The following is a 13,952-nucleotide window of genomic DNA, read 5'->3' on the forward strand; positions in this document are numbered from 1 at the left end:
TTACAGGAGCCCCCCTCCCTGCCACCCAACCATGCCCAGTTAACTTTTTTGTATTTTTAGTAGATACAGGATTTTACCATGTTGGCCAAGCTGGTCTTGAACTCCTGACCTCAAGTGATCCACCCACCTCGGCCTCCCAAAGTGCTGGGATTACAGGTGTGAGCCACCACGCCCGGCCCCTCATGTGACTTTGATCATCATTTGAAATTGATTTCATCTGGATAAATATGTGAGGAGGAGGAAGGGAGGAAGGAGAAGTGGACAAAGTGGCCGCTGTGCCCTTCGGGGACTGGGGTGCAGTGTAGTAGCAGATGGAGCCCAGCTGTGCTCCAGGCAGAGCTGGGTTCAAATCCTGGCTCAGTGACTTGCTCTCTGTTTAGCTGTAAGTTCACCACTTACACAACGGGGATAAAAGTGTCCTCTTTATATGGTTGTTGTGATGGATAACTGAAATGAGGGACTCAATGACTGGCACCCAGAGGACACTCACAAAATGCTATTTCCTTTCTCTCTGCACTTCTAAGTCCTGGCCTGGCATGGAGATGGTGAGTGTGCCACCGTTTTATCACAGCTGAGCTGGAAAAGTAAATGCTGTATATCCAGCTTCCATCACCTTGAATGGGGTATCTGTGATAAGCAAATGAAATGGAATAAACTTGAATACATAAAGCCATGGAGCGTTTTCTCATCCTCAAAGGAGCCTACTGAAATACTGAAGCAAAAAAAAAAAAAAAGTCATCCTTGCAGCGTGCATAATCTGATGCAGGGGAGGCTGTCAGGACCTGGATCTCCAGGCATTCTTCTTGAAGGCTGAGCAGGCTGCATGGATTGCAGATAAGCCTCCACACAGAGCCAAGCCCCAGAATCTTCTGAGCCTCATCCCCAAGCCTTGGCTATAGAAACTAGAAACCATGCTTTGTGTCAGTTCACCTGAGATCTCACCCAGGTTCCTCAAATCCCCTCACTAAGCCTTCTGAAATCACCAGAACCATCTGCTTTGGGTTCAGAAATGAGATACTACAAAAGTTGACACACAAAGGTCATTATTTCTGGAGGACAAAGGGAGAAAACAAAGCTTTACCTAAAGGCTTTGGGAGTTGCTGCAGAAAGTGACTGCGTTCCCCTGGTTGGTGGAGGGCCTCTCCCGTCTTCTCGTCCGGGCTGCAGATGCAGCTGGCTTGGCCGCTTGGACGTGCAGGTTACGCAACGTGAGCACCCTAATACCGTCTTCCCCTCCCATGGCCGCCGCCTGGCTGCCTCACCACGGAGCTGGGATTCTTCAGGGCTCTGGGCTCATTAAGGCTCTGTCTTCATAGCCAAAGTAAAGTGAAGAATTGAGGTAATTACCTAAATGATTCAGTAAGAAGGAAAGACACCACCACGTGTGGAAAAAGATGGTTTGGGAGACTGGTCCAAGGGACTGGCAAATATTGCCACCTTCTCAGCTGGCAAGGGAGGTAATAATACATGTTTACTTGTTCACACCCCCAGCAGTAACATTTATACGGCGGGGGTTGGGGGGCAGTTCATGGCGGGAGAGGATGCCAAGTGTCCAGTCTCCCCACAAGACCAGTCCAGGACCTCCTCCTAGGCAAGAGAAGAGCACATCCCTCCCTCAATTCTGGAAGTGTCACATGGGAGAAACTCCAGGGTCCTCAGGCAGCAGTTAAATACTGTCATTTAGAGTTCTCTAATCTGGCTGAGCAGAAATTTCCAGATTTAAATTGTGCTCACCCAGGCATGATGAATGGTCTCAGTCAGTCTTGGGTTTGCTCCAGCTCCCTGTGCCGGCGGTCAAGTCCTTATGCGACTCCACAGTCTACACCCTCATAACCGCAGGACCAAGCGCAGCTGCCAGTGGGTGTCCACAAACAGAAAGGCAAACTGTGGAGCTCCCGTTGGGGTCCCCCCCAATTAACAGGTAATAATAATGACACAGCCCAGCAGTACTTAACAATGGCAAAGAGGCTGCTTAGCGTCCTTGGAAAAACTCTGGCCTTGAAGTCACGGAGATTTGAGCTAGGATCTGACCCCACCACCCTCCAGGTGTGAAACCTGGGGCAAGTTACTCAAGCTCTGCACCTCAGATTCCCCTGGTGTCGTCAGGGGGTGAGAGTGAGAATTAACAGTGAATGTAGGTGGCTCACACCTCTAATCCCAGCACTTCAGGAGCCTGAGGTGGGTGGATCATTTGAGGCCAGGAGTCCAGCATGGCGAAACCTCGTCTCTACTAAAAATACAAAGGTTAGCCTGGCATGGTGGCACACATCTGTGGTCCTGGCTACTAAGGAGGCTGAGGCAGGAGTATTGCTTGAACCCAGGAGGTACAGGTTGCAGTGAGCCAAAATTGTGCTGTTGCAGTAAGCCAAAATTGTGCCACTGCACTCCAGCCTGGGTGACGGAGCAAGACTCCATCTCAAAAAAAAAGAAAAAGAAATTTTTTTAAAAAGTGGATGTAATGTATGCCTCCTAGACAGTGTTGGGCTCACTGTCTCCAAAATAAAAGGCAGAAAAGTCAGAATTTACTGCCCAGTCCACAAATGGCGGCTAAGTGTACACGACATGCAAAGTGGCTTTTTTTTTTTTGAGACAGAGTCTCGCTTTGTCACCAGGCTGGAGTGCAGTGGCGTGATCTCAGCTCACTGCAACCTCAACCTCCTGGGTTCAAGTGATTCTTCTGCCTCAGCCTCCAGAATGGCTGGGAATACAGGCGTGTGCCACCAAGCCCAGCTAATTTTTGTATTTTTAGTACAGACAGGGTTTCACCATGTTGGCCACAATGGTCTCGATCTCCTGACCTTGTGATCCGCCCGTCTCAGCCTCCCAAAGCGCTGAGATCACAACTGTGAGCCACCACACCTGGCCCAAGGTGGCTTTTTTGACCCTTGAAACAACTCTTTTTTTTTTTTTTTTTTTTTTTTTGAGATGGAGTCTCACTCTATTACCTAGGCTGGAGTGCAGTGGCATGACCTTGACTCACTGAAACCTCCGCCTCCCGAGTTCAAGCGAATCTCCTGCCTCAGCCTCCCAAGTAGCTGGGATTACAGGTGCGCACCACCATGCCCAGCTAATTTTTTTTTTTTTTTTTTTTTTGTAGAGATGGGGTTTCATCATGTTGGCCAGGCTGGTCTGGAACCCCTGACTTCAAGTGATCCCCCTGCCTTGGCCTCCCAAAGTGCTGGTATTACAGGCGTGAGCCACCATGCCCCACCAACCCTTGAAACAACTCAGAAAGTTGCACTCTTAGAGAGGTATCGTTTTCCCAGGTGTCTTCGGCTTGTCCAGATCACCTTGCTAGTTAGTTGCAGAGCCAGCATGCGAAGGTGACTGTCTTGGCTTCTGGTCCAGTGCATTCTCAACTCTCCCGCACACTTTTCTGTAAGTGGAGGAGTGAGAGCTGGTCTACCAAGGTTCTGATGAAGGAAGATTTCGGTTTTGTCTCCCATGGGATGAACATGAGGACTGCTTGCTTGGAGGAGGGCCCCTCCACCTAAGTGTCATCTCTGCCATCTCATAGGTGAATGGGGGAAGCTGCTGCTCTCCACCCCTGAGCAGGTTCATGCAACATACATTCGTTTCTTCCAAAGTCCCCGACGAAGGCTGCAAGTGGGACAGGGTGGAGGAGGATGTTCCTGAGTAACCCAGTGGCTGGCTCAGGAAATGGGTTTTCACACCATGCTTTGTGGAATGGGTCTAGAGAGGTGCTTTGGAGACTGCAGTGCCCTGAGCCCCTTATTCAGCCAGAGCCATGCCAGCCCTTACCTATAGGGCTAATTGATGGGAGACCTGGTTTGTTTAACTGGGCTTCCATTTATGATTTAATTTGAAACAATGATTTGTTAGAAGAAGAAGAAGAAAGAAGAAGAAGAAGAGAAGGAGGAAGAGGAGGAGGAGGAGGAGGAGGAGGAGGGGAAGGAGGAGGAGGGGGAGGAGAAGGAGAGAAGAACGGGATTCATTTTCCTGGAGTTTCTGAGAACAGAACCAAGACTTAATCCTAGTGGCTGTTAGGGTTGGAGGTGGGTAGCCCTGTTCTGGGTCACAGCAAACCCATCTCACACCTTCTGGTCCACTTAGACATACGTCGGGCACCTGCTGTGTGCAAAACCCCAGACCCGGTAGCAGGTGAGTTAAAGTAAATTAGAGGTGATGACCCTTGTCCTTTGTGACTTGGAAAGCAGAATAGACACCCCAAGGGCAGAGGGGGCCAATAAACAATTACTGGCGCAGCCAGTCTGGTCCTCAGGCTCTGTCACCTTGTGATGTTTGTTTTTCCCCTTTATGTATATGATCTATTCCTCCCAATTAGACTATAATTGTCCAAGTGGCAAGAAACACCTCTCACTCAGCAAACATTTATGCTAGTATGTATGCTAGTCATAGGAAAGGCTCACAATCTCGTGGGACAGATAACAGTGATTTCAACACGGGGAGTGGGGACCAGGGAAGGTGCCACAAAGAAAGTTAAGCTTCATCTTGCAAGAATAGCAGACTCCCTATACCTTTTTCCATATCCTGGGGTCCAATGCAGCCAGGGATGCCAACAACAGGACCACCTGGACATGTAAGGTCAAAGGGCGCTGCACCTCCTGATGCTGGGCCCTGAGAACCTCCTGGAGGGAGGGCTTTGGAGCTGGGTCTGGAAGGAGGAGCCAGCACCGGCTCCCTGGAGAAGGGAGGGTGTCCAGGTTGGGATCATGGCCAGCAGCAAAGACAATTAAGTGAAGCCAGCAGGGCTCGGGGGGGCAGAGGCTGGCAATAAAGGCCAGGTGAGGGAAAGCCAGTTAAGCTCGAGTAGAGCAAAAGGCAAAACGAAATAAAGGTATTACGAAGCGGCTGGGAGAGAGAGGGAAAAGGCTGGTGGGTGGAGTGTTGGAATCTAACACAACTGGAGTGTTCCTGGACTCCAGCAGTAATAGACCCTCAAAAATGTGAGCATGGAGGAGCGCCCCATCTTCAATCTCAGCCTTGCCACCACTCTAGAAAGCAGGGACCCTGTGTTCTCCCCAAAGGACCTCTCGCTGGCATCGCCCTTCTCCCTCAACCCCAAGTCTGGGTCCTTCCAGGTCCTGCAAGGGGATCTGGAGGAGCAGGAGCCACCTGGGTTGGGGTGGGGCCTGGCCCGGGCCTGGCGTGGCTTGCAGGGTCTGGCAGCTGTGACCCACATCTGGGGTTTCAGGAATTCTGACCTGAACACGCACTCCCACACTCACCTTCATCACCAGGTGAACAGGCACAGAGGGGAAAGGAGGGACACACCCACCCACGCCCTCCTCCACAAATTAAAGAATCCGCAGGGCCGTCGGAGGGGAGGCCGGATGTCCTGGGATGGTAAGAGAGGTGGCTGGAGACGCGCTTTCCCTTCGGTCCTCCTGGGGAAGCCTTTCCTCGGCTTCCTTCACTCCAATAATGTGAATGAACCCTGGGAGAGGAAGAGAGAGCGCGCGCGGGCGCGGGGAGGGGAGGGGAGGCGAGGGGAAGAAAATCTGGGCTGGGGAGAGAGGGGAGCGCAGAGGAGCGCACAGCCGGGCGGGGGCCGAGGCGCGAGGGGCGGCGCCGAGAGGAACCGGGCGCGGGCCCGGAGCGCTGCGGCGGCGGCGGCGGGGGAGGCGCGGAGGGCGCGGGGCGGAGGCGCTGGCCGAGGGGGGAGGGCGAGAGGAGAGGGAGGAGCCCCCGGCCGCCGCCGCCAGCCCGCCCGGCGGCCCGCGCAGCCCGCACTCGCCGCCGAGCCTCGGAGTTTGAGCCCCAGCGCTGCCGGAGCGCAGGCACGCCCGGGGCGCGGGGTCGGAGCGCGCAGCGCGGCGCCGCCCCCCGGCCCTCGGCCCCCCAACCCCGGCGCCCCCGGAGCGGCGCGCGGAGGGAGGAGGGCGGGCGGGCGCGGCGGGCCGGGCCGGCGGGCGGCGGACTATGAGGCGCCCACCATGGTGCGATGCGACCGCGGGCTGCAGATGCTGCTGACCACGGCCGGAGCCTTCGCCGCCTTCTCGCTCATGGCCATCGCCATCGGCACCGACTACTGGCTCTACTCCAGCGCGCACATCTGCAACGGCACCAACCTGACCATGGACGACGGGCCCCCGCCCCGCCGCGCCCGCGGCGACCTCACCCACTCTGGGCTGTGGCGGGTGTGCTGCATCGAAGGTACGGCCGGCCCCGACCCTTCGCCGCCACACACATACACACACATGCGCGCGCGCGCGCGCACACACACACACACACACACACGCGCGCACACACTGCCCGGGGCGCGGGCCGGGGAGGGGGTGGGCGCGGCGCTGGCTCCGCGCGAGACACAAAGGAGCCGGAGCGGGCGGGCGGGTCCCCTCGCGGCCAGCTGTGCATCAGCTCGGGTCCCTCTCGGTTGGGGACCTCCCCAGCACACCGATCCCACAAACTCTCCACGCGCACACCCCCTTGCCCACAGACACAATGAAACACACCGAAACTCACGCGCGCGCGCTTAGCCCGGGACCCGAGCGATCCCCAGGGGCCGCGCCGGCACCCCCGGGGGAGGTGGAGGCTGGCGATGGGGCGGGAGGAGGCTGGGGTTGGGGGGAGCGGATGGGGGGGAGGGGTTGCTTGGCAACCGGTGTCTGTGCCATTGCCATGGGAACTGGCCATCCTGGGGCGGGGCCGGCCGGGGGCGGGGCGCGTGGGGGCCGCTGGGCTCTCTTTACAGGCTCCGGCCGAGGGCTGGGGGCAGAAGTAGGGGCGGGGGCGCTGTCCGGGTCGGGGTAGGGGCTGGGTTCCGAGCAGATCTAGGGTAGCTGGGTAGCCCCAGCCCGACGCCCGCCTCGTCTCCCACGGAGCCACCAGCCCGCCCTCGCTGCGCGTTGGAGTGGTGAGGGGAGCGACACTGAGTCTCCCCCAACGGAGACAGCGACCTCGGTCGCGGCCCCTCAGCAGGGAGGCTGCGGAGACCTCAGTAGGAAACTAGGGTGTGCAGGGCCGATCTGCGGACCGGGAACAGACTGGGAGGGGCGTGGTCGTCTCGTCCGAGCTGGGCGCTGCGACCCCCAGATGCAACTGGAGGCTGAGTAGTAGGTGTCATGAGGTTGGAATGCCTCTAGGAGCCAGGATTTCGACCCTGAGACCCTGGGGACAGCTCCCTACTGGGGAGGGGCCTGGATGCCTCCAACGCCAAAATGCGCTCGGCTTCCGCGCCTTCTGGGCGCCCTTCTTCTGCCCGGCTGCGGAACTTGAACTAACAGGTGGCTGGGGAGGGGCCGCCTGGTCCCGGCCAGATTGGGCACAGGTTTGCTGCTTAAGCGCGGCGCTCAGATCTGGGACTGGGTGGAGAGAGTTGGTGGAGGCTTTCCTTTGATTTTTCAAAAACCCTTGGACAGAATTCCCTCTTTCTTTTTTCGTAACCTTTCCCCGCGTTAACTCCGCCCCTCAGTTCGGGAAGTTCTCCCACACACCTAGCCTTCCTTACTGCAGTTCAGCCCCTGCACAGAGTTCAGCTGCGGTTGTTTCTTGGTGGAGGTTGGCAAGGAGCTCTTAAAACCATAGCCCTTTTCTGGCCGCGTTTGAAGTCATCTGAAAAGAGGCTTTGTGAAGCTGGATCTGCTTGGTGAAGTCAACTTGGCCCCCTTTCCCCCTCCAGACCGTGCTTGTTCTCATCTCATCGGGGATCCTGCCCACCTCTGTCTCCCACCCCCACTCCGGAAAGAGGCTGCTTTGCCCTTTGCAATTTGGAGCCTAATGCCAGGGCTGAGTGGCGTCTGCAGGTAACAGAAGTGTTCAATCAGTAGTTCGAGAAGCACAGCCACACAAAAGAGCCAGTGGGCTCACGATCACACCCTCCTCTTTTCTTTTGAAAAACATCATTTTTAGTGTGCAATTGCTCAGATCACGAACACCTACTCCTCTCCTCTGGAGAATGTACCCACGTCACTACCTGCTACAGCACCTGAGTTGGATACAGAGCAGGGGCTGCAGTGCCCCATATTCCACCTCACAAGCAAGTTCCATCGGGTGCCATCTACCTGGCACAGTAAGTCATAAGTCATGCCACTGGCACGACCCGAAGGTATGCGCGGACCCAGGGCCTTCCAGTTTCCCAGTGGAAATTCTGAAACTAAGTCCTCCATGCCAGCAAGCCTGGCTTCCTTTATTAATTCCTCATCCTAATTAGGATTAATGCTGCACTTAGCATCTTGCCAGCTGCCTCGAGCCGTTTGCACTTCGGTGTTCATCAAGAGAGCCCCAAGTTGATCTGGGCAGCTGGCTCCACTAGCAGAGGGAGCCATCTGGGGGACCTCACCGAAAGAACTGGGCTGCCTGTGTTATTCCCCAATGCTCAGCAGTTCTGAGGGCCAGAACATGTTTGTGGGATCCAGGGTTGGGAGAGTGGGTTCAAGATTCCTTGACTAGAATCATTGTGACAGTCCCTCAACCTGGGTGGGAACTGCCAGCCTATCTCATAAAAAGCACATCCCTAGACCAACAGCTCTCAACCACCTGACACCTCACCTCCTACGATGCCTCCACCTGCCAGCAAGTAGCCAGAGCTGAGGCCTGGACAGCACCTTAACCCTAGGCCACTTTCTGGGGACATGGAGGGAGGGTTACCTCCATGTTGGCTTTCATGTTTAAAATGCATTGTTTCCGCCTGTTCTCTAGAAAAGTATCCCAAAGCATTACCTCTAAAGCAAAATGAACAGAAGAAAGTGAAAAAATCAAACCTCTGGGCTGAAACTAAAGAAATACTGCAGCAGGCAGCTGATAAGACTCTGAGCGTAAAGGCAGAACTCTGAAGGGTTTGCTGGCAACTGGCAAACAACAGATTCAGTTTCATGTTCGTATCTTATAAATGATGTTGCCGGGCCGGAAAGCCCAGCCCCTTGTGTACTTAAGGCATCCATGCATTCTGACAAGGCTGCGTGCAAAAGACTGCTGCTCCCAGCTTCACCAGGGCTGACCTTGTCTTAGCCTCTTTCTACCCCTCAAATCAAAGTCTCTCCCTTCTACCCGCCCCTCCGCTGGGAAGTGTCAAAATACTCAAGTGTGCAGAGCCTTGTGCACGTTACCGCGTGGTCTGCCCATGACATCCCTGGGAGCGTGCTGTCTTCACCCCCATCTGCAGATGAGCAAGGGAGGTGCAGAGAGGTTCAGGGACTTGCCCAGAGGCGCCCAGGTAGGAGGCAGCCAGGCCAGATTGGAGCCTTTGTCTCACTACAAAGCTCTTCTCACCAGATCATCCTGCCTTTTCCCAAACAGCTTCTGGGTTGCCATTAAAAATAGAACCAAGTACTTGACTACCCAGTGGAGCCCAGCTCTGAGGTTGGGCTGGCGGCAGCATGAAGGCATTAGAAGTGAGGATGCACAATGGATACATAAATTGCATAACACACCTTTTCCCTTATTTTCTCTTCCCTTCCCTTCTTTTCCTTTCTCCCTTTTTCTCCTCCTCTCCTCTCTTCTCCCCTTCTCCCCTCCCCTCCTCCTTTCCCTCCTCTCCCTCTTCTCCTCCCCTCCCCTTCCCTCCTCCTCCTCTTCCTCTCCTCCCCTCCCCTTCCCTCCTCCTCCCTTCCCTTCTTCTCTCCTTTTCTCTCCTCCCTTTTCCTCTTTCTCTTTCAGTCTTTGTCTATGTCTCTCTCCCGATCTGTTTCTCAGTCTCTTTGTGTCACTGTCTCTATCTCTTTCTCTTTTTTCTCTCCTTCCACTGTGTGCTAGACTAGTTGCCAGTCAGTCATCTCCCTGCCTTCTGAGACACTCATCTCATTCTTTATATCTTTGGTGACACCCAGCCAAGTCTGAGGACATAGGAAAAGGGTAGTAAACCTTTTTTCAAGGTTTATCTAAGGCATCACCAGCCAACATTTGTTCAGTCTCATGCATTTTGGAATTCAGTGGGTATAGAATGTAAGCAAACATCACGAGCATGTACTCTTGCCAGGGGCAAAAGAGCCCATGTAGATATGGAAGGGAAGAGGAGACTGGACCCAGAGGGCAGCAGCTTGTGCCACATGCCAAGGCCCTGCCACCCACACCAACTCTAGAGAACTCACTAGAGCCACCCAGTCCCCGTGCTGCCATCAGGAAAGCTCTCCACCCAAAGAGAAGGGTATTGGTGCCTCAACCATGCCCCTCCCCCAACCCGATGGAGGAAGCTGCCTCCAGCATGCCCACAGCTCTGCCAGGGCCTTAATATAGCAGCCTTGATGCTAGGCTTGGCCCCTGTGCCTGTTTTGTGCCAGCTCTGTGCTGGGCACTCATGGGGGAAGTTATGGAGAAGGTTCTGGAACCTGAGAGTGAAGGAGTTCTTTGCCCTAGTCATGTTCACCTGCCTCACCTGGGCAGCATCCTGCACACCAGTGTACCCAACCTTTCTTCCCACCATGGCGCACGGAGGAAGAGGAAGCATTAGCCCTGCACCCTGCGGAGGGGAGTGAGAAGACAGCCATGGATGTCTCCCAAGGGGCCCCAGCTGCCCCGAGCCCCGCCCAGATGCCCACAGGTGGGAGGCTCACTCTTTCCGAAGAGTTTCCTGAAACTCCTTCCTGGTGGGTCAGCTGCATGGCTCTGTCTTAAACCACACTCCCTACATAGGACCGTTCAGAGAGGTTTCATCAAATAATAGCCTTTCTCCACCCACTCCAGGCCTGGCGCTGGGCTTGAAACTTTTCTTATCTGTGTTTGCTTTCATTTTCTCTTGAAATAACCCAGAGGCAGCCTGTCCAGTCAGGCCCAGGTGAATGACAGTGTCAGAGCAGGTACCCCTTCCCTGATGCGCCAAGTACCACCAGCTAGAATCCTCATCCTGGACCCCCTTTGTCCTTGGGTGCTAATCATCACAGCCATCACTACGGAAGACCTTCATGCAGGACTCACATTCGTGCATGTAATTTCCAGCAACACCTCAGGGTAAATATTAATTATCTGCCTTTTATAGTTGTAGAAAATGAGGCTTAAGACGTCGTGCCCAGCTCCTGAGTATTGCATCTCACTCCCCAGATCATGGCCAAGGTAGAACATAGGAGCTCTTCTGTCCGCTAGTCAGGGGAAATCCTTTATTGGAACCATGCAGATTTGGGAAGGGGCAGGTAAGGGGGTTGTTGGAGTCGGCTTGGACTGACATCATAAAATATGATAGACTGGATGGTTTGGACCACAGATGTGAACTTCTCACAGTTCTGGAGGCTGGGAAGTCTCCAGAACTGTGGAGAAGATTAAGGTGTCACTGGACTTAGTTCCTGGTGAGGTCCCTTTTCCTGGCTTGCAGATGGCCGGCTTCTTCATGCAAGTTCCACAGGGCATAACTCAGGAGCACCAAGGGTTATGGGTTTAGCATCAGCTGCCCCTCACACCAGGGCAGGGTTTCTTAACCTTAGCACTGCTGACATTGGGGCCAGATCATTCTATTAAAATACTCTATTAAAATGGAGAGAGAGGGTACCAGCTGTTTGGTCCTTTCTTACGAGGGCATTGATGTGATCATGACCCTCACAACCTCATCTAAACCTCATCACTTCCCAGAGGCCCTGTCTCCAAATACCATTGTTGACACAGAGGATTAGGTCTTCATCATATGAATTTTGGGGGCACACAGACATGTATCCATCACAAACATGTTCTCGCCCTGTCTCTGCTTCACAGCTGGTGCTTACTCTCCAATCATTCAGGAAGAGGACCTTCAAAATGTCTCAGTAGGAAAATCAGCAGATCTTTAAAATAAATCCCCTGTGTCAGTCTCCACCAGCAGCCCAGACTCTGGGGATTTCCAGGACATAGTGACAGAAGTGCCGAGTAGGAAGGGGCCTCGGGTCACCAGACCCTGAGTGTCAGAGGCGAGGAAGCTACAGCCAAACTGGAGCAGCAACGTGCGGGGAAGGGGGCCTGGTGGGCCTCTGTCTCCTCATCTGAAAATGGGGCCTGGTTATTCTGGAACACTCCTCCCACCTCTCATTCTCTGTCACACAAACCCCGGAGAGCCTCTGCCCGTAGCTTCCACTTTGAAGGTGGGTCGGTGTGGCCTCATGGAGAGTCCTTGCTGGAGGAGTTTCCAGCCCGAAGAGCCTTGGAGGCTACTTAGTTCAGTGACTCTTGACCCTTTTGCTGCTGAGACACACACACAGGCTACAAGTCACCCACCTGCTGGGTGTGCGGCTGTCCCCTCATTCATTCTTTCAGCACAGGCTCGCTGAACTCCTGGTCTGTATCAGACATGCAGGGCTCAGGGTCACAGCCGCAGACAGGACGGACAGGTCCCTGCTGTCCTGGAATTGATATTCCTACGTGTGAGGCCGTTGGCACTTCTAGGTACTGATTTATGTTATGGTGAAAACAGAGCAGGGGGCGTGTGAGGAGCGGCTGGCGGGGGCTGCTGTTGGCTGGTCAAGGAGACAGGAAGCTGTCATGTTTAAGCCAAAACCTGAACCACAAAAAGGACCTGGAGGGAGAACCTTCTAGGAAGAAGAAAGGGCAAGGCGAGGCCCCGAGCAGGAGGGAACCTGGTGCGGACGGAGGAGAGGGAGCAAGGAAGAGGTCAGGGGTTGGGTTGGGGGAGGCTTGGAGGTCAGGGTCAGAAGCCTGCTTTATTTCACATGAGATCAGTGTTATTGCAGAACTTGGGGCAAGGAAGTGCGGTGATCTGGTTTATGTGTTTAGCAGACCTTCTGACTGCATTTGGAGATGGAGATACCAGCAGGCAGGGGAGGCTACCAGGAGACCCATCCGGACATTGTGGTGGACTGAAGATCTGGGGCTACATGGTAGCAGCAGAGATGGGAGAAGTGGAGGGATGGCCCAGAGAAAGGGATGAGGAATGAAGGGTGAGCTCCCAGATTTGGGGCCACAGCAGCCGGCCAGGAGGCAGCACCATGGCCAAGTAGGGAAAGATGGAAGAAGGAGCAGTTGTGGGAAAGAAAGCCCTTCCACAGAGCGTAACTCAGGAGCACCGAGGGTTGTGGGTTCAGCATCGGCTGCCCCTCGGAGCAGGGCAGGGTGTCTCACCTATAGCACTGCTGACACTGGGGCGGGATCATTCTCTATCACAGGAGCTGTCCTATGTGCTGTAGGTGTTTAGCAGCATCCCTGGCCTCCCCGCACTGGAACCAGTAGTGCCCCTCCTTCTCCAGCTGTGACAACCAAAAATGGGCTCAGACTTTGCATATGTCCCTGGAGGACAAAATTGCCCCCGTGGAGAACCTCTTGAGCTAGGGGAAGCATCGTTTAGGGTTGCAGGGACAGAGGGCAGAGGGAGCAGGCATGATTCCTGGTAGCTGGAATTCCAGTCACTTCACTTCACTTGAGAAAGCACGTGGGGCTGGGCGCGGTGACTCATGCCTGTAATCCCAGCACTTTGAGAGCCCAACGTGGGCGGATCACCTGAGATCAGGAGATCGAGACCAGCCTGGCTAACATGGTGAAACCCCATCTCTACTAAAAATACAAAAATTAGCCAGGCATGGTGGTGCATGCCTGTAATTCTAGCTACTCGGGAGGCTGAGGCAGGAGAATCGCTTGAACGTGGGAGGCAGAGGTTGCAGTGAGCTGAGATCCCACCACTGCTCTCCAGCCTGGGTGACAGAGCGAGACTCTGTCTCAAAAAAAAAAAAAAAAAAAAGAGGCCAGGCACAGTGGCTCACGCCTATAATCCCAGTACTTTGGTTGGGAGGCCAAGGCGAGTGGATCACCTGAGGTCAGGAGTTCAAGACCACCCTGACCAATATGGTGAAACCCCAACTCCACTAAAAATATAAAAGTTAGCCAGCATGGTGGCATGCACCTGTAGTCCCAGCTAGTCCTGAGACAGGAGAATTGCTTGAACCTGGGAGGCAGAGGTTACACTGAGCTGAGAGCTCGCCACTACACCCCAGCCTGGGCAATAGAGCAAGACTCCGTCTAAAAAAAAAAGAGAGAGAAAGCACATGAAACACAAGTGGGGGAAGCGATCCTATCAATGGGATGACCTGGTGTCTGCTTTAGGGACCAATCCCAGTCCTTTATTA

General features: G+C 54.5%; 1 protein-coding gene across 1 annotated transcript in view; it reads left to right on the forward strand.

Moving 5' to 3' along the window:
* Positions 1-5,876: 5,876 nt before the first annotated feature.
* Positions 5,877-13,952, forward strand: part of CACNG4 (calcium voltage-gated channel auxiliary subunit gamma 4) — a 67,560-nt gene continuing 59,484 nt past the window's right edge. Inside the window, exon 1 of the mRNA XM_025362305.1 lies at positions 5,877-6,138. Within this exon, the coding sequence (XP_025218090.1) occupies positions 5,919-6,138 (220 nt within the window). The 5' untranslated portion in view covers positions 5,877-5,918. The remainder of the gene's footprint in view (positions 6,139-13,952) is intronic.

This window comes from Theropithecus gelada, chromosome 16, assembly GCF_003255815.1.
Source record: "Theropithecus gelada isolate Dixy chromosome 16, Tgel_1.0, whole genome shotgun sequence".
Classification (NCBI taxonomy): domain Eukaryota; kingdom Metazoa; phylum Chordata; class Mammalia; order Primates; family Cercopithecidae; genus Theropithecus; species Theropithecus gelada.